The sequence below is a fragment of the Leopardus geoffroyi genome, chromosome A1 (assembly GCF_018350155.1).
Source record: "Leopardus geoffroyi isolate Oge1 chromosome A1, O.geoffroyi_Oge1_pat1.0, whole genome shotgun sequence".
NCBI classification, from domain to species: Eukaryota; Metazoa; Chordata; class Mammalia; order Carnivora; family Felidae; genus Leopardus; species Leopardus geoffroyi.
This window is the reverse complement of record NC_059326.1, coordinates 214,204,322-214,228,999: the sequence shown is the minus strand read 5'-3', so window position 1 is coordinate 214,228,999 and position 24,678 is coordinate 214,204,322. Positions and strand designations below refer to the sequence as shown.

Sequence of the window (24,678 nt, the reverse complement as noted above, 5' to 3'; positions counted from 1 at the left end):
CAATCTTGCATATGTAACATTAAATAGTTGTAAGTAAGAAACTCTCCGGATACCTGAAAAGCTCACTCACTCACTCTCCTCCTTCAGATCTTAACTCAAATGACAACCGTTTAGGGATCTCATGAACCACCTGATTGAAAACAGCACCCATCCCACCTCCCTGCTTTATTTTTGGCCATCATCTACACCACATGTGACCTATGTTTTATTTTCTTGTCTATTGTGTGTATTCCTTACTAGTACATTAGCTCCCTGAGGGCAGGGAGTTTTATTTTGTTCACTGCTGTAGCCCCAGAACCTAGAACAATACCTGATACACAGTAGTCATTCACTATGTATTTGCCAAAATAATGAATGAAAACACATTTGTTTTAAAGAAGAGGTTTTGCCTTTATTAATAAAAAACAAGTGATATTCAGTTTAAAATAACATTTTTTAAAAAATGTCATGCCTTTTAATGTAACGTTAGCCCATTATTGCAGGGACCGCTTTAAGCTGATGAAAGCCACAAGGTCCTCATCCTGCCCCCCGCCCACTCCCAACTCCCCCCGATAGACACAAAATCCAATACAATTTCAGGAGCTTCTGAGACTTCCTTTAAGTCCATCTATAAACTTCTTAAAGCATCCACTGACCCCAGAGTTAGAGTATCTGATTTAAAGTGTCATCTGGCTTAGAGTCGTGATCTCTCCCCTATTCTGATGACTCAAAGAATATATGTCTATCCCCACTCCCACTAGCCAGTTAAACATTAAAGGGATCCCTTCTACAAAGAATTCACTGCTTAATGAGGGGTAAGTTCAATTTTTGCAGTTGAGAAGACGATAAACATCCAGATGAAAGCTGAAAAATCTAGTTAATAATCCAGCAATTTCCAAAAGTATAGATGTTAATAGAGTGTAGCCCAAATATATAGTGAGGTGAATTTTTCACTTGTCAGCTGAAAGTCTTGTGACACAATCTCAGACAGCCATAGAAAAACATGATCTATTCCACATACAATATGCTTTTCGAATTTTATTGTTTAAAGAACAAAATAAAAGGGAATATGCACATCCACCAAAGTAAGGTTTTCCATTAAACAGAAGAGAAACCAAATACTTTGTAATAAAGACCATCCAGCTAAAAACAGCATATTAGATCAGTAAAACAACAAGAGCGATTTTGACTTTGTGTTTTATTTCAATGGGCACACTTCATTCATTGTCTGTAGGAAAACTAGGCTAGATCTCAATGGGCAACAGTCACAGTTATTAAGCAAGTAAATACGCCACCACTTCCGTGCCCGCCTTTATTTCTTTATGTCTTCAGTCTCATCTGGCTCTTTCTCTTGATGCTCTCTTTCCCACCTCATTTCTTTTAACTCTTGTCTGTACTTCCGTTCAATGAACCGCTTCTGATGGGCCATCTGGGGAAAGTTATCTGACACGAGGAGATACATTTTATACTCAATAAAGGGTAGCCTCTAGTGCAAAGAATGATGTAAACTAACCACACACACATTCAAGGGAAATGGAGAGCTGCATATTCTAAGGCAAGAGGCAAGCAACTGCTCGGTGGGCTCCCTTAGTCTTTTATCATTCAGAAACACAGTAGAAGTCTGCACCAGGACCCCTAATTCTAGATTGCAATATCTGAGATGAACTTGAGTATAAAAGGCACCAAAACATATAGAAATGTTAGAACACAGATGTGTGGTTTCAGAATGGTTCCAGGTAGGCAGGAGATGTTTTAACACAGTTCTCCTAGTAAGAAGTGATTGTCAGGGACAGATTACAGAATACAGTCAAATGGACCTGTGTATTTTTGCAAAGTTAAAACCAAAAGCTTCATACAAATAAAGGTATTATCACACCATTAGTTACCAAGAATTAAAGTTTCTGAAAAGAAGAAAAAGATTTGGTGGACAAATGGCGTTAAGTCATTATTTCTGATAATTCTATTTTTAAAGTTTACCACGAGATACCCAAAGTTATGTCAGCAACAGCAACACAGGTAGAGCATTTTTATTTAGTTAAAGGAAACAGGTCACTCAGTGGTATAGTTTAAGCTACAAGTGGTTTGATATTTGACGCTGTGCAAGAGTGTCAGACACAGTGTAAACCTTGGTTAAGATTTAAAAATTTTATGACTCAGCTGTCATTTGTGGTATATAACAAGTGTAGAGATGGGGTAAGAAATCAAGGATGGAATAAGGAAAAAGTCGCTTTATACACGCAGTCAACAAACACTTACATGCTTCAACAACAAACATCACAAACGGATGCATGCATGAATGAGAGCCACCCAAGATATCTGGTAACACAGAGGGAAAATGGCGCTGTCCTGCCTAACTGAGTAAGGGGTCATTCTATACAAGAGCTCCTATGTCACATTTAAAAATATGAAGATTCAGAGATGTGGGAGAGAGAGCACGGCATGTTTGGGGAAGAGCAAGTTTATTTTTTGTTAAAGTTGAAGCTTAAAATGGATACAAATAGACAGCAAATTCCTAAATTATTTCCCCCCCTTTTTTATATAGTGTTTCATCCTCAGCCCCAGGTGGGAGAAGGGACAGGAACACAGTGGTAGGAAAAACATCTGAGAGGCAAGCAGTGAATCAGATGTATATTTAAGTCACTGGCTGATTTTGAACAAAAGACGTATATAATGACATCTGTATTTTAGAAATAAAGCAGGAATAAAATCCAATTCCCTAAATGATATCAAGTTGACCTTCTGTATTATATAAAACACAGGTTTCACACACTGTAAGGACTTTAAAAAAAGATAGATAAAATAAATAAAAGTAAGCTATAAAGCATGTTTCTACAAAATGAGTCCTACCTTCCTCAGTAAATTCTATTCTAAAACTTAATTTGCATTAAGAAGATGCCACCACTCAGATGTAACCATTGATAAACTTTTAGAATATATCCTTAAGTTTCCTAAGAAGTAAAGTTATGCTACACACATACATACACAGTGTAAATGTGTATATATTACATAAACACATGAAGACTTCATCATTTCCCCACCCACCCTTACTTTGGGAGAGAACACCATAGGTACGTTTTTATGGGTACACTTTTGTTTTTAAATGTATCCTAGTATAAGCATTTCTCTATACCATTACTCTTCAAAAATACTGCTGTAATGATTGCAAAATATTACATTTGGGTAAAGCAAGAATGGGTCAACTACTGCCCATAGGCCAAATACAGCCCACCACCTGTTTTTGTAAATAAGGTTTTATTAGAACACAGACACATCCACTCATTTGCATATGATTCATTCCTACCCACTACAATGGCAGAGTTGAGTAATTATGACAGGACTTTATGGCCAGCAAAGCTTAAAATATTTACTATCTGGTCCTTTACAGAAAAAGGTTGCCAATCCCTGGGATATACCATTATTTATTTAAACATTTCCCTACTGTTAAACATGCAGTTTGACTTACTTTTTTATTTTCTGACTATTATAAATCAAGTTGTCACTATCATTATGGCATGTGAACTTTAGCTCATAACTCCAGTTGTTTCCTTAGGTTTGATTCCTAGAAATGAAGTCTCCGGATCAAAGATCCTCTTTTAGGACCAGATACAGATGGTCAAATTGCTTTCCAGCTATTAAACAATTCACTTCTAACAGTACATGTGTAGAGGTCAGTCTCAGAACAGACCATCTCTCTAATACCGTGTTATTGTTAAAAGCAAACAAAAAGCTCCAAAGACAACCTTTAACAGTCTTATAGGTAGAAAACAGAATCTTACTTTTATCTCAATATGTGATTGTACGTTTGTATATAACAAATGAAAAAATTCCCAACAGAGTTAACTTAAAACTTTCAGTGAAGATTCCATGGACACTGGAACCTGGAAATACTAGCTACTGCCCCTGACTTTTCCTCCCTCCCCACACTGAGGAAGCTACTGTCTGCTGATTTCCACTTGGCTCTTGGCCCTCTTGCCTTTTTTTTTTTTTTTTTTTCTCAACGTTTATTTATTTTTGGGACAGAGAGAGACAGAGCATGAACGGGGGAGGGGCAGAGAGAGAGGGAGACACAGAATCGGAAACAGGCTCCAGGCTCTGAGCCATCAGCCCAGAGCCTGACGCGGGGCTCGAACTCACGGACCGCGAGATCGTGACCTGGCTGAAGTCGGACGCTTAACCGACTGCGCCACCCAGGCGCCCCCCTCTTGCCTTTCCTCGAATGTCGCACAGCTGAGAATCCTGGGCCTCTTTACTTCTGGCTTTCCCCACTTTGCGCTCTCTCTCCCACACTTAGCAGGTACCAGTACTTGAAGCGTAACAGAATTGCACTGTCATGTTTAGCTCACAGGTTCTGCTGGGCAGCACAGTAAGTATATGTACCTCAGAAGAAAATCCTCTGCATTTAAGCCTTCAATTTACAAAAGACTATGCAATTTCCTACATGGCCAATTATGTAATTGCAGTGTCTTCAACCCAGCCATCCCACTCTTGGGAATCTATCTCACAGAACTAAAAGGACCAATAGATAGTCATTTATCGTCAACAGTGATTCAAAAAAGAAACCAGAAAGAGTGTCCACCAAAACTAAAAAAGGTGAATAAAATATGGCAAATCCATAGCACGAAATACTGCACAGCTATTAAGAAAGAATGAACTGGGGGGAGTGCCTGGATGGCTCAGTCAGTTAAGCATCCGACTTCGGTTCAGGTCATGATCTCATGGTTCGTGAGTTCAAGCCCTGCATCAGGCTCTGTGCCGACAGCTCAGAGCCTGGATCCTGCTTGGGATTCTGTGTGTCCCTCTCTCTCTCTTTCCCTCCTCCCCTCACGCTTGGTCTCTCTCTCTCTCAAAAATAAACATGAAAGAAAGAGAGAAAGGAAAGAAAGAAACAAAGAAAGAACGAACTGGGGCTACACCCTACCACCTATAGAGCTGCCCATGATATGTTATTGAGTAAGAACAGAAAGATGCAGGAAAGTATGTAAATGTATCATTCTACTAAAACAGTGGCCAAAAACTAAAAAGAAAAAACTTTCACTTACATAAGATTTTAGAAATATAGAGAAATATGCAGAAAAAATACACTAGGTTGTTCACACGGGCTCCCTGGGTCAAGAGTGGAACTCCACACAAAGAAGGAAAATGAAAATCAAAAAGCCTTTGGAAATAACTTAAAAAAAAAAATTCTTCACCCATTTTATACATATCTTATATTCTACACTCTATGTGGAGAATAATTACGAAGAAAAGAAGATCACATTTTATCAGTACTTACCATTTTTACATTTCCTCATTTTCTCTCTATAAAATATACATTATGAACATACAATTATAGAAAAAGGGACAGGCTTACATTTTTCAAGTGCATCCATTGCTGCTCCCATTTCCGCTTGCTGAATACTATTAAATAAAATAAAGGTAAGGTGCAGTTTAAAGATTTTTTTCAGAAACACAAGCTACGGCTACAAATTGTTCAGGCTGATTTTCATGTTCGCTGCATAAAATTTTATCAGATTACTTCTGTCACATACTGAATTGTACAAGTCAGGAATATACACAAGGGCGTGCAGGAACATTATTTATTTGCACAAAGCCTATTTAAGTTATTTGTTCCCCATCTTTAATACTTAATACTGTAATAAAATGCCTTTCATATTAGGTCTGAAGTATTTCTTACTTAAGTTTAAACATCCTCAGCATAAAGTTTAAAGAAGCAAAGAGAAAAAAATATATGTATAGACAGACTTCTAATCACTTCTCAATTTAAGATATAAATTAGGTGGTTCAAAGAAAGATGATAATATACATAACTCTTTTTACCTGAGAGATGTAAGCATTTCCAACAAAGCTCAAATGAATAACGATAAGAAATCAAATGTCTAATGGCTGTTATCATGCACGATGTGTCCCATAAAATACTTGCAACAATGTTGGGTACCCAGAAATGTTGGGTAACTAAAACTGGACACAACTTACCTGCGCACCAGGTAATGTGGCTTTCTCAAGGTAGCCAAAGTCCCTTATGCAACGGTATTCGCACTGTCCAAGGCCAATCTCAAGTTTGGGGCTGAGCTCGGTGGGGACACTAATCCTTGGGATTCACTTTGCTATTACCCTTTAACATTCTATAATCGGAGTTTAGAAAGACAGACTGCAGAGAGCTTGGAAGTACCAAGTAAGGACTTCGCAGACACACAGGATGTTCATTCAAAGAAATTAAAAGTATCTTCTCTCGTACCTTGGTCCTTTCCCGCAGCCTATTCTTTCTCCCTTGAAGTACACTGCCACAGTGTAGGTTCTAGCATGGGAGGGTCCTACTGTCTGCAGAGTCCTGAAAGGAAAAAAAGGAACTTTAATTAGGGTAAAGTGTTATTTAATTGTTACTGGTAATATATAACTCTAGGAAAAAACATGTACTTACCACTCAAAGAAAGGTAAAAATAACAAGAAAATTCAAGGAGTAAGTTTATTTGCTAATCTAACAAATAGAGAGAGCGCTTTTAAAGTAGGAAATTTTTTAAAATTCTACACTGGATTTTCATATTTTTTTTCCCCCCAAAGCATTATAAGCAGTATCTGAAGGCTAGCACCAAAGTGTAAGATATTTTGAACAATTTCTAAGTGTGTATACTCCAAGTATCATAAAACTAACAAACTTTCAGCAGTGAAAAGGTAACTATTTCAGTCTGTTCACTGTTCTTCAGTGCTAATCACAGCTGAAAACGATAAGTATCTGGGAAATACACCTCAAGCCACATCTGTATGGTTTCATCCTTTATGAATTCTTCCCAATGTCTGGTATCTTATCTAAAAGATCAGAAGATGTATTTAATTTCTGAAACACCTGAGATCATTTCAGAGGTTTGCTATGATGCCAAGTACACAACACAATTGCCAAAACACAAAATGCCAGGTACTCTGGGTTTTAATGACATGGTGCAGATTTCTAACGCAGTAAAACTGATAACTTTATGGAAAAGGGAAATTGAAAGTAGCCAACAAAGATAATGGAATGAACACAGTAATCTTGAAAAAAATATGTAAAACAACCCCATCATCTTGATGAAAAAGAACAAGCTCACTATGTACTTGCATCCGGGGGATTTATGAGAAGGGAGCAGTCATTTCCTTTGTGTTTCTACACTCTGTGGGATGAAAGCACACGGATGGCTTCTTCAAGGTGGCACTTATTATAGTAATCAGGCCTGGGCTACGAGTTTATCGTCTTCATTTTATTTATTGAACCTTAATTATCACTTTGATGAGGAAATAGCTTCAGCCTTTCATGTAATATGGTTTGGATATTCATTATGCTTATTAGGTACATATTAAAGTGCTATTTCTAAACATTTGGGGATTTTTCCCAACAAGGAAAGGAAACATTGTTTGTCGGTGACAGCTTCTTGGGACAATTTATAGTGGCTTGCTGTGGGGTGACTCAAACTCCTCTTGGCCTCAGTTCTTTTAGCGAAAAAGCCTGTAACGTGTTGTGACTATTAAATAAAGACATAAGAAAGGATTAAAATTCCCCCTGCCACTCTGGTGTTTCTCCTTTTGAAGTCTGAGAGAGCCCACAGAGAGGGGTTTTTATTCCATATGGAACATTCGCACCAACGTGCGTGCTTGCAACCATGTGTGTCCACTGACAGGAGGTAAACCAGTACTGAAATTCGATTTTTAAACATCCTTCAAAACATACACCCACATAATACCTGGGGAGGCAATCCACCTATTTTGATAATTCTCCCCTTTTGCAATTCTTTGAAAACACCTTCTGAATCAATGTATGAGAGTCTCAAGATAATTACTCTATGTCAGAGTCAAATCTCCTGTTTTCATCAAAACCAGTATCTTGTGTGTAGTGATCTGCATTCTTTCTGAATGACTTTTGGCTACCATTCAAAGGATAACGATTTGTCACTAAAGATATTCAAAATTACATGGCAGTGTGTGACACACATTCTAAGAAGAAAAACTCCAAACGTGAATAACGCAGTGGCGGTGAAGAGCCGCCTGTTTCTCACAGTGACTGCCCGACAGAATGCATAGCTGTCAGGCAACAGGAACAAAGGCCAACAAGGCTTCAAAGCGGAGTGGGGACCGACACCCAAATACCGTGAGAAAGAAGCACAACCTTCTAATCTAGATGCATGGCCCCGCAGAGGTTACAAGAAAGAAGACAAACAAAGCACCGATAATCAAAGGTGACCTACTTACTTAACTTAGAACGAAAACACGGAGATGCCCAGAGAGACTCCGTGTGGGGCCCAGAATCAGTGTAAAGAAGTCCCAGGGCAGGACCCTTGTCATGATCACCCTGGAGCATCCAACGCCTGCAGGAACAAGTACTTACTTGTACAGAGGAATGTCTGGCTCCTTTCCTTCTGTCCTGAGTGTCAAACAGCACTGCTGAAGCTGGGATTTAGGGTCGTTCCAGTCCTGATTCAAAATAAACTCCTGCAGCAAGTCCCCAGAAAGTATTTAGTAATGGGCTCTGGAATCACCGAGCATAAAGCATGGAACTAATATGTATTTTATATGAGCTTACTTTTAATCGTGGAAAGAAGCAAACATTCATGAAAGTATGAACATATTCCAAATCCTTATCAATGTACAGCGCGGCAATAAATGCTGAGAAGAACATTAAAAAATAAAACCACAATGTTATCGCCATTTCCCAGAAAGATCACGAGACCCAGACTTTTAAGAAATGTTGTAATGAGGTTTTCAACTGCCAGACACTCTTTATTTTTTAGAATTATCATATCCTCTTTCTTAAAACAAGAATCACCCCTCATCACTGGTATTAGAAGCAATAGTATAGACGTGACTAAAATGCAAAAATCAGAGGGTACAAAGACCAAATTACATTTGGTTAAAGGCTAAATAAATAGTTAAAATGATACACAAAATGCTACTATATGCCAGGGAAAAAATGGTATCTGGGAACACAACTGTGTTAATAACAAATCAGAAGAAAACCTGAAGATCAGATAGGACATCAGAATGAGCACATTCTTGGGGCCTGCCATCCTCAACACCAATCCTGAGAAGACTAGCCATTTACAATGGTCTATGTTACCTTTCATGAACAGAAATGAAATAATTTATAGACTCAATCTGCCCAGAAAAAAACTTAATACTGGGCTTAATGACAATACAACAATATATCAAACTTTGCATTAATAAATGGTGACCCAAAGATAACTTCATTAAAAGGTACTGTAACCAAGTAAAGAAACAGTGAGTTTTTTTTTTAATTTTTTTTTTTTCAACGTTTATTTATTTTTGGGACAGAGAGAGACAGAGCATGAACGGGGGAGGGGCAGAGAGAGAGGGAGACACAGAATTGGAAACAGGCTCCAGGCTCCGAGCCATCAGCCCAGAGCCCGATGCGGGGCTCGAACTCACGGACCGCGAGATCGTGACCTGGCTGAAGTCGGGCGCTTAACCGACTGCGCCACCCAGGCGCCCCAAGAAACAGTGAGTTTTTAAAGGAAGGTATAAAAGTAGCTTTCATTGAGGAAAAAAAAAAATTCCAGTAAAACTGATTACTCAATTTTTTTTGTAATTTTAATCTTTAAGTTACTTTTCTTTAGTTGAAAAAGTTCTTTTAAGTTCCTTAGACTGCCTTTGCACTTTGTAAATGAGCTGGTTTTGCATGGTAGACTTTAATATTTGTATATAATTCCAACTGTCAAGAATACTATAATATTAAAAAAAATAAAAAAGGTCCAAGGCCCAGTGATTGGTCCACTTATTTTAAAGTAGTATCAGAAACAATAAAATGATGTGTAAAATCCTTTAGTTAGCTATAATAGGATTATTTATGATGCTTCCAGACCATATCAGAAACTGCCAAAGATGACAACATTTGTCCGTAAAGCTTTGAGCTCATTCAAAAGAACAGATAATAGTTTTAGTATTTAGTGAATAAATTACCCTTCTTTCTTCTATGCCCCTATATGAAGGCTGCTGGGTGGCAAAAAAAAGCTGTGATTCACTATTACCCATCTCCACACTCTGCTACTGTTTCACACAAAGAATGTGATGGCTGAACAGTAGAACGGAGGGGTGCAGGGGCAGGGATGGGGGTGATACCACTGAACAAAGATTGAACTTAAAATTCACTATTCACTTATCTTAATTCCAAATTATCCTCCTTCTAATAAACTTTGGAGAAATACATAAATAAAAATTAAAATGGAAGAGCGGTTTCTTTAGTTAGAAAATAATAATGAGCAGTAAGATAAATGTGGGTGCATCTGATTTAAACTCTGAATCTGCAGGTTAAGAGAAAAGCTCTATTCCTAAGACTCACATTCCAAAAGGTCTGCCAAGGTCTTGGTCCTAAGGGCCACGGGTCTCTTGGTCTTGTCATTGGTGATGGCATATTCCTGCATGCCCAGCTCCTCTGCTACCTTGGCTTGAGTTCTGTTATTCACCAAAGAGCTTCGCAACAACTGGCCAAAAGAAAGTGAGATATCTTTAGAAACCATCTCACTGTGGTCTCTCTCCTGCTCCTGTGTTGGGCCCAACTAGCCCGAGACCACTTCACAGGCAGGGGCACCAAGGTAAGCAATGGTTTAAGTCCTCAACTGCTATCCCCAGGCTGCCGTGACAAATTCCATATGCTTCTAGCTTCTCCTTAATAGCTTACTCTGCTCCTGGATTTTACCTGACAATTTAAACAGTTTATTTAGTTTAGTAGCAGTGAGCTATGTTGGGGGGAGGACACTATACTATGATTAAAGAGCACAGCATCCATTAAATGTAATGCTACTAAGTGAAGGAGTATTAAAAAATTTTTAAGTCAACTTCACTGCAGCATAGTTTACAGACAGTAAACTGTACCCATTTGAAGTATAGTTAGAAGAGTTTTGACAACATTCTACATTTCTGTCACCTGAAATAGGTTCCACGTGCCCCTCTGCAATCAATCAGTCCAATGCACCACCTACCAGGCAAACTTGACCTGCTTTCTGTCACTGTACATTAGTATTAAGGGAGTATTTTTAGAAGCCTAAAATAAACTTCAAGTTTCACAGCACTGATGTTAAATTATATATTACAGGATTTGGGGAAGTAATGTTTTAGTAAGTATTATTTAAAAATCTTTCAATTATTTATTTATATTTTTACTTTTATTATTTTAAAAATGTATACAATATATCCTGAGTTATAGTTTATCAAATTGAGACTGTCTCTAATTATATTAAAATATGATTTTCATATTTCAACTTCAAGAATTCAAAACAAAAATTCTAGCAGAAATTTTAGTCAGCAAAGAGTCCTCTAAGCACCATCCTAAGCAATAACATTAAACAGTGCATGCATGAAAATTATACAACAAACCCTTCACAGAGGTGCCCATAAAACAAGCATGGTTTAGGATTTCAGCATTCACTAACCACTCACTAGAGGAAGGTGGGGAGGGTGGCTAGGGAAGCAGGTAGAAGCCAAGATGGACCAAACAGAAGCTGAAAGTAATTATTATCCCCAAATCTAAGATTTCGGGGAGTAACATACCTAAAGCTAGAACTCTTCTTACAACAGCTAGAACAAATTCTTGGTCTATTACAACAATCCCTTCCTGCTGAGGAAAATCGGTGACACCAGGGCCAAGGAGCAGGAAGCAGCTGTGGGCTGTGCTAGTATCACACCCCTACCATTCCACATCGCACTTTATTAGATGCAAGTTTTATGCTCTGTGGCTCCACAGTGTCAACTGAGCTTATGAAAATCAAGATTTATTCTCAATGCCTGAGATTGCATCCTTGACAATAGATAAATAAGAAACAATATGTTCTTAATTTGCCTGACAGTGATGCATGAAGTAGAAATACAACTTGATCTTCATAAGCCATGCTTGCTGCTGAGTTACAGACTATTATTCTTTGCCTGTCTCTGCCCCCTTCCTCCTCCTATTTCCCCCAACTCTATCTTTTTTCTCAATATAGTAAATGTTTCATTAAAATTAATATCCACAGAGAAGCTCAAAATTAAAAAGGCTTACCATATAATGTTAATAAAAGACCCAACCAATAAGAGCCCACTAGCCTAATATCTTGTAATTACAGAATAACTGAACTGGAAGAGAGAGATCTTTTTTCATTTGGATTCCCAGTTGGGAGGTGGAGGGGAGGCAGTTCTCAAAGTAGAGGACAGGGGGGAATAGAAGGGCTATTTTGAGAATACAGTTGTGCTGAGCAAGTTGGGTTCTCTCTCAGTATATGCTTTGGTGAGAAGACAAAACTCTAATTTAGGTTGCCTATACGGAGATTTCAGGCCTCAAAATCAACAAGCCTAATGAACACATGAGCACACACAAAACACCATACATCTCAGGTTACCAGACTGCCACGGCTGCCTTCCAGAGTCAGGGCTCATTCTTCACTATTATACAGTAATACTGTCTGATGGATAAGGAGGAAAACAGTGAGGATGCTAACAAGTGCTTCTGGTTTCACCTAAGATACGCCCTGACAGGTCTTAAAGCAGTAGGGTGGCCAGCAGAAAGTGATCTTCAAGTTCTTGCCAAAACTAAGAGCCTAAACCAGAACTCAGTGTGGAAGAAGGAAGCTATAAACCATCCATATTTTTAGAGTCAATTTAAATTTAGAAGATGAGAAGGACTTTCTCTTTACCTAAACAACAAAGTCCGAATGGCAGTTCTTTAAATGACAGCTTGTATCCTTGGCCTCTGCTGAACCCTACTTCAGAATGAATCATGCCATTTGCCAACAAGTGGAATCAAGGTGGGGTCACAAGGCAGAAAACCACCTGGAGTTATGGCAGTTCAGTGTTAACAGCTGTGGAGCCCAATTCTGTGCCAGGCACTATGCTGACAGCTAAAGACCCCAAGATGATTGACACACCATTGCTACTACTATCCAGGGAAGCCACGCGAACTGGCCATTGTGATGCACTGTGGTAGCTACTGTGACAGAACAGAGGTCACGGTGCATGGAGGCACTCCTTTCTACCTCAGCCTAAAGGCCTCCTGGAGGACCTGACCCCTGAGTTAAAACACTGCAGAGGCTCGCTGACCTGGCTGTTATATCAGAATCATAAGGTGCTTCTGAGATACTGGTGCTCAGGCCCCTTCCAAGAACCAAGGAATTAGTATTTCTGGGGATACAACTTGGCCATGTGCACGTAGGTGGATTCTGACAAACACAAAATCAGAACTGAACAAAGGAAAGAGTCTGCCAGAGGGTGGGTGCTACGGTCTGAATGTCTGTGCCCCCTAAAAATTCCTATGTTGAAATCCTAACCCCTAAAGATGATGGCATTAGGAGGTGGGGCCTGTGAGGTGATTAGGTTACGAGGGTGGAGCCCTCACTGATGGATCAATGCGCTTATAAAAGAAGCCTCAGAGAGATCTGTAGCCCCTTCTCCCCTGTGAGAACACAAGGAGGAGTCTGTGACCTGGAAGAGGGCCCTCACTTCACCATGCTGGCACTCTGATCTTGGACTTCCAGTCTCCAGAACCATGAGCAATAGATTTCTATTGTTCATAAGTGGTTCAAAATACCACTAGTCTGTGGTATTTTGTTGTAGCAGTCTGAACAGACTGAGACGCTGGGAAAGGGTTTTCCAGGAAGAGGGAACAGCTTTGGCAAAACAAGGCACCATGACACAGCAAGGTGATCGCTGGATGGGACTGGAGGAGAGGTCAGAGCTTCCAGAGCAGAGTCGGGAAGCACTGATGCAGGTGAGGCCAGCTGGTCTCTGGGGAAGTCTTGCAGGTCATATAAGGAAGTCTGTACTTTCCTGTAGGGGAGGAGGAATCCCAAAAAGTGTCAAATGGCAACAGGGGCAAGGTAATTTTTTGATTTTAGAAAGACTGTTCTGATGAACAGATTTGAATGGGGCAAGATACGAGGTTGGAAAACCTGCCGACATCGATGCTATAGATCATTATTTTACAAAGAGGAAATATCCGCTTTTTATTTTTTAGTAGAATGCTAGAAAATTACATTAAATACCCAATTAAGTTTGAGACAGTTATTAGAGTGTTTTGTGAACAATGCCTTGCATTAGATGTGGTAGTGAAAAGCAAAACATTTGGCACCAAGCTTCCTGGGTTCCAACTGTGGCCCTACCACTTCCTGGCTCAGTGGCTCTGTGTAAGTTACTACATCTCTCTGACTTTGTTTCCTCATCTATAAAATGGAGCAAGCAGACACCTGGGTGGCTCAGTCGGTTGGGCGTCCGACTTCAGCTCAGGTCATGATCTCACGGCTCGTGAGTTCGAGCCCTGCGTCGGGCTCTGTGCTGACAGCTCGGAGCCTGGAGCCTGCTTTGGATTCTGTGTCTCCCTGTCTCTGCCCCTTCCCTGCTCATGCTCTGTCTCTCAAAAATGAATAAACGTTAAAAAAAAAAAATTAAATGGAGCAAGTAGTACCTACTGCACAGGGTTGTAATGAATCACAGTGCAATGGATGGCATGCAATAAACACACAAGAAATTTGTGTTAGCCGCTATTGTTACCCACAGTAGCATCATCATTATTAGGAAAGATAAGCTCACTCTTTGGTTACAAGAAAAGGGTTCTATAAAGTTCTAGAAATTCCTCTGGATTTTTCTTCAACACAGATGTTCTAGATACCTGTCTACTTATTGTCTTCAAAGCTTTCCATTTTAGCAAGTGTTAGGCTGCCCTTAAAAACTATTTCTTTAAACCCCACCCACAAAAGACAAAATTTTACTTGAAAAAAATTTTTAAGTTTATTTATCTTGAGAGAGAACGAGCGTGTGTGCACCTGTAAGCCAGCAGGGGAGGGGCAGAGGGAGAGAGAATCCCAGGCAGGCTCCATGCTGTCATCACAGAGCCTGACTTGGGGCTCAAACTCACAAACCACAGATCATGACCTGAGCCAAGATCAAGAGTCAGATGCTTAACCAACCAACTGAGCCACCCAGGTGCCCCACAAATTATACTTGAGATCAAGAGAAAAAATGAAGATGGAGTTAGGACTCTCTGTGAAGCTGAGAAGATGGCTGAGTTCCTGATGCAATGGCAGGCCCAGTATAAATATCACACACCTTGAATTCTGATTTTGAGAATCCAGAATGTTTTTTATTATCTCAGCACAGCAGTCTTTCATAATTAAACTTAACTTTTAATAGGAAAAAGGTTTACTGCTTTAAAACAAACAAAGAAACATATTGGCATTCTTCCTTCAACTTCTCTATTCACTCTCGATTCTAAAGAGGAAGCGACAGCTGTGGGACATGAGCAACCAAAGAGGGCCACCTAGTGTAAAATAAGTAGACTGTGATTTATTATTTTACGGGCTTTAATATAAGAGCATGGGGTGAACGCAGAATATATTATTAAAAGTGACAGTGATGTGCCACACAGGTCTATTATACCAAGAGTAGTAGCCAGATGGTCTCCATTTCCTATGATAACTAAAGAAAAGGTACACAAATGCTAGCAGGCAAAATGCAGGTCAGATACAAAGAGGCAAATTATGTCAGTGACAGAGAAATTCTCAAATAGGAGGCTGTGGAATCTATCCTCTCAAAGAGATCTTGTACATAAGATCCGTGTTTGTCCAAATGATTTATGTTTAGTGCTGTCTGGAGGCAGCAGAGAGGGATTAGATCACTGTTTCTCAAACTTTTTATTTGTAATCCTTGCTTTCTCATTATTGCAAAGCATTCCTCTAAAAGCAAACAGAATTTTCTGCACATTCACCTCACTGACGCACACAAATGAGCACAGTACCTTGCGCATAGTAGGTATGGGGTTAACAACTATTTTTAGCTCAGGAGCACAGAGGAAAGGCTAAGAGGGAGGAATGATCTAGAGGGAAGAACAACATGCAGGTTTGAAACTTGCAAGTGTGACAAGACAGGCATCTGGTCTGAGTTAATGCTCTTTGTTACCCTCTCACTACTTACCTAATCCCTACCCTGAAAAACAAATACTTCAGTCTATGAAATGAACCTCAGTCATCCTAGTACAACTATATATGCCTGATACTCCTTCCCACGCAGGAGTTTTTGAATATCCAACTCCTACAACACTATGTTTTTCCCCATCAGCATCCAAAACTTCCCATTTCATTTGCTCAGCTGTCCTTCTTCTCTGTAAAACAAGTGTACAAAGAGAAATGGTTCAAAGCTAATGAATGCCTCCCAGTGTAAATTAATGTAGTTGTATGTTCTTTAATCCAATAATGAATAATTTGCTATTTCCCTCATACAAATGCAACTGTAGCAAGTAATCTTCAACAAAATTTTAAATGAATTTTAATCTTTAGACATTCATAAATAAGTTTTCAGCCTCCTTCTTTACACATAAGACAACATGCCACTTTTCCCTCCAGTGCCACTGCTACTTCCCTCTCTGTACAACTTAGCTGCCCACAAAACTCTCTTTTATTTACTCATCAAATATGTATGGAAAGCCTACCGTATGGCTTGGGTACACAGTGATAAATAAAAACATGCTCTCCCAGAACTTCCAGGCTAGTGGGACAGGCAAACTGAAAAAAAGTGCCAGGAAAGAAAAGAACGTGGAATTCTGAGTGGGCAGGAGGGCATCCAGGAAGGCTCTCCTTGCATCCAGAAGTCAAGCCAGAACTGACATCTAAGGGAAGAGTAGGAGAGACCACGCAGATGGGAATAAGGGCTGGAAGCAGAATATTCTCCAGAACAAGAACAGTACATGCAAAGCCTGATGGCAGGAGGGGGCTTGGAGGAACACAAAACAGGCCAGCATAGAGGTGCACAATGAAAAGAAGAATATGTGACATGAGGTGGACAGCTGGGCAGGCACCCTGGGCCTTGCTTACTCTTTAGTTACTATCCAAAGAATAAACAAAAACCGCTGGACTGGGATATGACAATCATTCATTGAGCATATTTGCAGAACAATGATATACCAACTCCCAAGGACCCACGGAATCAGGAATGAAGAAAACAGACAAAAACTCTTGCCCTTAAGGAGTTTATACTCTGATGAGAGAAGACAGTAAACAAGTAAAATACATAGAAAATGCCAAGGAGAAAATGGAAATGAGGTTTCAGGCTGGGAGACAGGGACTAGGGACAAGGGGAAGAGGTCACTATAAGTTAAAGGCATCACTAGTAAGATAGCATTTGAACCAAGACCTGAAGGAGATGGGGGATTTAGCCACAGCATGTGCAAAGACCCTGAGGCAAAGGCTTGCTTAGTGTCCTGCAGAATGGCACAGAAGCCAATGCGAAGAGTCTAGGAGAGACAGAGACAGCATCAGAGAGGCAGGTCATAGGGTCTTGTAGGTAACAACTATGTCTTTTACCCTTGAGACAGGAAATCTTTGGAAGGTTTTTCACCAAGGAGGTTGTAATCTGACTTCCTTTTAAAACAGTCCCTGTAGATGATGTGCTAAACACAGACCGAGGGCTGGGGGGCGGCGGGGGGGGGGGGCGAGAGGGGGGATGGACCAGTTGGGAGGCTATGGTTATAATTTAGGGAAAAGATAATAGTAGCCTGGACCAGGGAGTTAACAGTGGAGCTGGTAAAAAGTAGTCACATTCTGGACAAAATTTTAAAGTAAAATCAACAGGACGCTAGTGGCTAATAGGTATAGCATGAAGAAAAGAGGACAGTTATGGATGACTTCAAGGTTTTCCCCCTGAGCAACTACAGAATGAAACAGTCCTTACTGATATGGAGCACAGCTAGAGAAAAGCAGGTTTTGGGGTGAAAAATCAGTTTTGTTTTGGCCATGGAGATGGCCTAAGAGAAATCCAACTAGGGATTCCAGTATATCTTTACATCTAGGTAGTCAAGTGTATTTGGAGATTATAAAGACCTGAGTGGAGTTAGGGGGAGAGGTACAGGCAGAAGTATTCAAAGCTATGAGATTACTCAGAAAAGAAACCAAGAGAAAAGAGAGGAGGTCTGAGAACAGGGGCACTCCAACATTTAGAGGCTGGGGAGATAACAGAAATGACCAAAGTGAACTGAAGATGAACAGCGAGCACGGTCACAGGAGGTCTGCTGTGAAAAGACGCCAGCTCATGCTACAGCATGAGAATGCATCACTGAGTGGGGGCAGGAGTGGAAACAGGAAGGATACAGGATGAGGAAGCTATGACACTGTCAACAGGCCTGAAACCTGGGCCGACTGAAGGATTTCCGCTGAGACGACACGCACCGTGGGGGAGCACACAGCTGCAAAGGCCAGTTCTGCAGACAGCTGCGAACATCTCAGGGAAATCTGTACACGCTGCACTGCCTAGTGCTTGGTATAAACACACCCTTAAGATCATATCCTTTGTGGGGCACCTGGGTGGCTCAGTCAGTTAGGCGTCTGACTTCGGCTCAGGTCATGACCTCACAGTTCGTGGGTTGGAGCCCCACACTGGGCTCTGTGCTGGCAGCTGGGAGCTCGGAGACTGCTTTGGATTCTGTCTCCCCCTCTTTCTGCTCCTCCCCCGCTCATGCTCTGTCTCTCAAAAATGAATAAATGTTAAAAAAAAAAAAAAAGATTGTATCCTTTGCAATTTAATAAATGCCACCTCTTCTAATGGGGTTTCTTTGTCAAGCATATTCCTGTACCATTTTGCTAGTGATGCAGAAGTTGCTACAGTGGTCCAGGTGACAGGCTGGTTGAGAGAATTTAAGTGATGAAGGCGAGGTGGCTACTCAGGAAGTAACGACATCAGGACTCGTGATTGGTCTAGAATATAGGCAAATGGGTGGAGGGAGGAATCAAAGATGATCCCTAGGTTCCTGACTTGCAACACCAGCTGGCTGATGCTGCCATTCGGTTACTCAGCAAATACTAGAAGAGGACCCAGGTGCAAGAAGACCATACATTCTGTCTTGGACATGTGGAGACGCTGAGAGGGCAGCCACAACAGCTTAGACAAAAAAAAAAAAAAAAAAAAAAAAAAAAAAATAGGACTGAAGAGGTCCCTGTGGGCATCACTGTCCCTAGAGGGGACCTGATGGTGTGGACACAGAAAAGACTATCTGGGAGAGGCTCTCATGAGAAGAGACAGGGCCTGGGAGGGAGCCTTTCAGATGCTGGAATATCCATCAGCTGCACAGGAGGCTAACAGAGTATGGCTAAGGAGGTGAGAGGAAAACCAGGAAGTGCAGTGTCACAGAAGCCAGCGAAGGGCAGTGTTTCGGGGGGGGGGGGGGGGGGGGGAGAGAGCAACTGCAGCAGCACCGATGAGAGTTAATATCTTTTAAAATATGTACTCAACTGATGACAGATCATCTTTGTTTTGCCAGCAGATCTGTCAGTCCTATCGATTTCTACCAAAGCTTTCTGTGAATATAGTTAATAAAACCGTCATATCATAATTTTGTCATTTAACATCTTTCTAATAAGCTATTCAAAAATTCTCTAATTTTAAGACAGCAAGGCTGATAAACACACTTTGGATAAAACTATAGTTATGGCACTGAAGCACTTCGGGAAAGAACATAAAACCAGAGTCTTTAGTTCTGGTTTTACCTTCATCTAGACCTTGGGCAGGACTTGTGCCTTTCTGAGTTTTGGTTTTATTATATGTTCAATGTGTACATGTGTGCAATGACCAAGATAGGAAGCAGTAAACTTGTCTATAGCATCCCACTGCCACAAAACCCAAGAGTTCACAGTTAATTCTGCAGGAATACAAGGGTAAATGCATGTGTTGAAGTCATACATTTTCTACATTTTGGCCTCTATGTGGCCAAAAAATGAATTACTACTTCAAGCATTTGGCTTGGTTTGGTAATTTCTCAGACCGACCAGATACTCTGACAGCTATGAAGTCTATTCCCTAATGGAAGACACTGAACAAGCAGTTATTGATTCCCTAATGTAGAACAAGACACTAGACACTAGTTTATTTCTGGTAAATACTCCTATGTTCTTCAGAATTTAATATTAATTCAAGAGGAAAATACTTCCTTGTCCATCCAAAAGTAGTTAACTTCAAATGGTCATCAGACTGTTATTTTTTATATGTTTATTTATTTTGAGAGAGAGAGCAAGCAAGCATGAGTGGGGGAGGGGCAGAGAGAGGGAGACAGAAGCTCAGAAGTGGGCTCTGCATTGATAGCAGAGAGCCTGATGCAGGGCTCAAACTCACAAACCATGAGCTGATGACCTGAGCCAAAACCAAGAGTCAGATGCTTAACCAAGTAAGCAACCCAGGAGCCCCTTAAGTTAAATTTAAAAGAAGTGTATTGCTGATTTCCCATATAATAGTACATGGGGCATAGTAAGAACACAATGCTCACTGAGTGAGTGAATAAAAGACCACATTTTGTTAGGCTTAGAAATTTCACTGAGAAATTATATCTAAACACAGTTAAATCACCATATTCTCCCTAATTCCAATATTTGTGTCTCACATAAACTATTTCCAGTGTTCACAGTTGCAAAGATAAGATCCAATTCTATTCAAAGCAAAACATGCATAAAAATTGTTGAGATGCAAACTATGAAAGACTTATTATTTCTTCAATATAATAAAGAAGAAAATCTACACTAACAAAATATCTTAAAGCATACTACTGTTTTTCTTGGCCCAGGAATGTATTTGTTTTCTCAATGCCCAACTCTAGAGGGGCTTCCAGATATGCTTTGTTCACCATTCCAGCTATATTATTGATCAGTTTCATAGAGTAAAAACAGTACGCAACAAATAATAAAGCTCAATACAATTTTATAAAATAAAATAAAAATGAGAGAAATGGGGGCTGTTTCACTTTGTTCATTAAATCAAACCTTGCCTACGTCCCTTTCAACTCCACCCTGGATCCAGCCAAACTCACTCCCTACTGTGTCTCTATCTTCTGGTTTTTCAGGTTGTGCCCTTATTTCAGTACGCCCATGTTGTGGCGTGTCTTTACACAGAAATTTCTTCCCACTAACTCCTAATGGCCCAATCCTATTCGTATTTAAAGGCTCAAAGATCATCATATCCACGAAGCCTTCTTAGAAATCACAGATACAAGAAAACTTATCTTTTCCTAAACAGCACAAGTGCAGCAGTTTACCTATGCTCTTCATAATATTCCATATGGTTCTTTCCTGCATTTAGTTACAATTACTTACTTCTATTTTTCATAGTGCACATGTATGGGTATGCATACACATATAACACACATATACACCACGTATACACACACACACACACACACACACACACACACACACAGAAAGAGAAAGACAATTTGCAGTTATTGCCTTACATTTTTCATTGCTGCTAATAGTTTTTAAACTCCTTATGGATAGATTGGTGTCAACTAATATTTGCTCTTCCCATGAAGCCTAGCACAATGTCTTGCACAGAGTAGGTAACCATTAATGAAGACGTATAAAATGAGTTCTTCTCGTAAACTGCTTTGTATACAATTTGCGTAACGAAATGAACAAAGCCATATACTATGCTAACGTCACCAAGAATTAAGTAATCAATTACAGAAATATATATCTGGCTCTTCCAATCTTCACTTTATTATATAGCAATCTTACTGGAGGGAATGATTTAACATAAACTCACAGTTAAGTGTCCTTCATGATGATCTGGGAAATGAATAAACAAGTACTCAGTGGCTACCAGTTGCATTATGGAATCACCTAGGAATTCCATCCTCTGATTGTGGCCTCTGGAAAAAACAACATCAATGCAGAAGAGATCAATAGGCATTTGTATTATTAAAAAAAGAAACAGAATTTTTAAAAAGACATGATTTTAAAAGGCAATGTATTCACCTTGCTTTAAAGCACAAAATTAAATACAAGTCCCTAAGGCCTCTCAATTGAGGAGAGATCTGAGTCAATATAGATTGGGTTTTGAAGAAGAAAGTGAGCACCATCTTAGGATTACAAAACTGCTAAAATAAAGATTGGTAAATGGTGTCTGGTCAGAGGTTAAGGAATATCAACTGAAAAATATAGTACAGATTGTTATCTGCACAGAGAACCCCCATTCAGACGAAATGAAGCAAAAAGGTCCAGAAAAGATTTTTGTTAAATCTTTACTTCTTTATTGAAATACATACTCTATCTGGAATCCAGTTTAAGGACACTAAAAGAAATATCTATGACAAGAATCTTAAATCTTTACACTTTAAAGATAGCTGTGAATATTTGATTTGGGGGAGAGAAGCCAAAAACAGAATGAAAAACAACATGCAAAAAAATAACATTTTGGTTATTTTCCTAATTATTACATTAGCTCATCTCCAAATCACTCATCTAGAGCTAGGGTGGAGGGCCAATTTCAGCCCTTGGTCTGTTTTTGCAAATTTAATTGGGACACAGCCACGTTCATTCATTTACATTTTCTCTATGGCTGCTTTTATGCTACTAGAGCAGAGTTGAATCACTGAAACAGAGACCACATGGCCTGCAAAGCCTAAAATACTTAATATCTATCCCTTTACAGATAAAATTTTTACTTCCTTCATGCTTCTCTTCTACTCTACAAAGAAATAAGATGCACGACAATGAAACCAAAAATATTGTATTGGAACATATCCCAGTGTCTGGCTACTCACCATCTCCTCATGTGACCTTCCTGGAAATATGTTTGAAATCCCAATTCCTTTGAAAGGCATGCAGCAAAGGTTTGGGACTTCCTGTCTAAATGGTCACACTGGGATTACACGAGCAATTCTAACTTACAGGGTCAGATGGTTAAATCCCACAGTTCTCAATGTGAATGCTCTTGCCAGAAGTCGAACATGAGTAAAAATTACTCCAATTGCTTCTTCAAACTCAGTAAGTTTCTGTAGAACTGGAGAAGTCTCAATAAGTTGTCGATCAGTATTTGGCTCTTGTAGCTGCATGACAAGAAAATAAATAAAAAACTATGTGCAGTTTGGTTACAAAAGTAATTATCAATTCTAGGATAGTGTTTTATAAAATTCCTTCTCCTATGGGCAGAAATTTCTGAAATGCCAATAAAACATGGAAGCTTCTTTCTCAACCCTTAGAATGGCAAACAAACCTAATATTTAAAGAAGGCTCAAAAAATATTTTCCAATCTTCTATCAAATTTCAAGGCCAAGTACTGTACACAGATAGTTCAAAATCCCAAGTATTATACTAACTCCCCAAGGAAGAGGCAAAGGGAAGGACTGCTGGTGGAGAATATGTATATCTAGTAACGCAGTGCTTCTCAAACTCTCGTGTTCATCGGAGCTCTTGCAGGGCTTATTACATCCAGATGGCTGAGCTCTACCCCCCGAGTTTCTGATTCAGTACGTCTGGAGAAAGGACTGAGAGTCTACCTGTCAAGCAACTTCCCAGGAGAAAGAGACACAGGTGCTGCTGGTCTGGGAACTGCCCTCTGAGAACCACTGTACTAGAGGAACATGACCTCTGTGTGTCTTCTAGGGACCACCTATTTTGGTAAATGAACACCACTAAAACTAGATTCAGCTTACACTGGAGATTATCATACCACTAGGCAGGTGGCTCCACATAACAATGAACCTTTAACAATTGGCAGAGAGCAAACACGAAAAGCATAATTAAAGTGAACATTTTCAACAACTTTGGACAATTTCATAGTAATGTTTCTAAAGTTCTTTGAATTAATGCCATTTATTACCATACCATAAAGGCTCTCATGAAAGTTCAGCCACTAGTGATTATTCTTATATATGTATAATGTACATATACACACATGCATATATAAAAGTATGTAGGTATATATATATACATGTATACATACACTTGTATATCTCCAAGTAAAATAGAAATACAAGCAAATACAAAGAATTTTTAAACTGGGGAAAAAGAGGGTTACCATACATACATCTTTTAAATACCAAAATCTTGAGCAAAAAGTCATCACATTGTACTAAAATTTTAATTTACAACGTTTTATGCAATCTGAGTCAAAGCCTTCAATTTCCAAGATCCAAAGTAGGTTACAATTTAGCAATGTTCATTTAGTATTTGTTCTTTTTACTAAGCCCAGACTTGACTCCATATTACTTTCTCTACAATAGCATGCAGGAAGATACACTGCAATCAACACATTAAGCTTTGAATATCACTTTTTTGGGGGAGAGAGGGCACCAAACCACAACCACACAAGGAGATCCTCCTGACTTGAAGGAAGACGACTCCCAGGGTTTTCCCCACCCCATCCCAGAGCACAAATGCAACACAAATGGGTTCATTTTAATATTTGTTCCAAAGTTTTCCAATTCTGCCTAACACCCAGCCTAAAGTCATAGTGCCACTGAAGGGAATCAAAGGTTTATAAAAGCAGGAGGGGAAACAGGCAAGCTAAAATAACATGAACCCCCAGATTTCTAAAGCTCACTGCAGACAGGAAGGTCACACTTACTTGGAGTGGATGGAGAGGATAATTGAGCCAGACTTCACGTAGGTCCTGGAAAACAGAGTGATGCCTTTAATGCTCGAGGGAGCCATTTAACACACTCTGGAGTACTAAATAAAATGCCATTATTTGAAATAGTGAACTATTTCAGATGCTGACTCCACTTATTGCAAATTCAATAGTGCTAGCAAACTAATTTTTTTAAAGTGTATTCACCACTCAAACCGCCTGTAGTGACTCTAATTAGCCTATTAAGCTGGGGAGGAAAAGAGCCACCTCCACCCCCGGAAGTCAAAGATACCTTTTAAAAGTCAGTTACACATTTGCTTAACCTAATACATGGGATTAAGCTGCTGTTTTAATCATATTTTTTAGTTTAGCATTCCC

The 24,678-nt window shown here is 39.6% G+C and overlaps 1 protein-coding gene across 13 annotated transcripts in view; it reads right to left on the bottom strand.

The window, feature by feature from the left end:
• Window positions 1-1,002: 1,002 nt before the first annotated feature.
• Window positions 1,003-24,678, bottom strand: part of DROSHA (drosha ribonuclease III) — a 127,404-nt gene continuing 103,728 nt past the window's right edge. For all 13 annotated transcript variants that reach the window (XM_045441016.1, XM_045441055.1, XM_045441104.1 and 10 more), the window contains 9 exons: window positions 24,298-24,342; window positions 22,620-22,777; window positions 21,493-21,598; window positions 10,298-10,439; window positions 8,525-8,607; window positions 8,330-8,433; window positions 6,215-6,307; window positions 5,330-5,376; window positions 1,003-1,422 (listed from right to left, as the gene is read on the bottom strand). In XM_045441016.1, coding sequence (XP_045296972.1) covers window positions 1,292-1,422; window positions 5,330-5,376; window positions 6,215-6,307; window positions 8,330-8,433; window positions 8,525-8,607; window positions 10,298-10,439; window positions 21,493-21,598; window positions 22,620-22,777; window positions 24,298-24,342 — 909 coding nt within the window. In that variant the 3' untranslated portion in view covers window positions 1,003-1,291. The remainder of the gene's footprint in view (window positions 1,423-5,329; window positions 5,377-6,214; window positions 6,308-8,329; window positions 8,434-8,524; window positions 8,608-10,297; window positions 10,440-21,492; window positions 21,599-22,619; window positions 22,778-24,297; window positions 24,343-24,678) is intronic.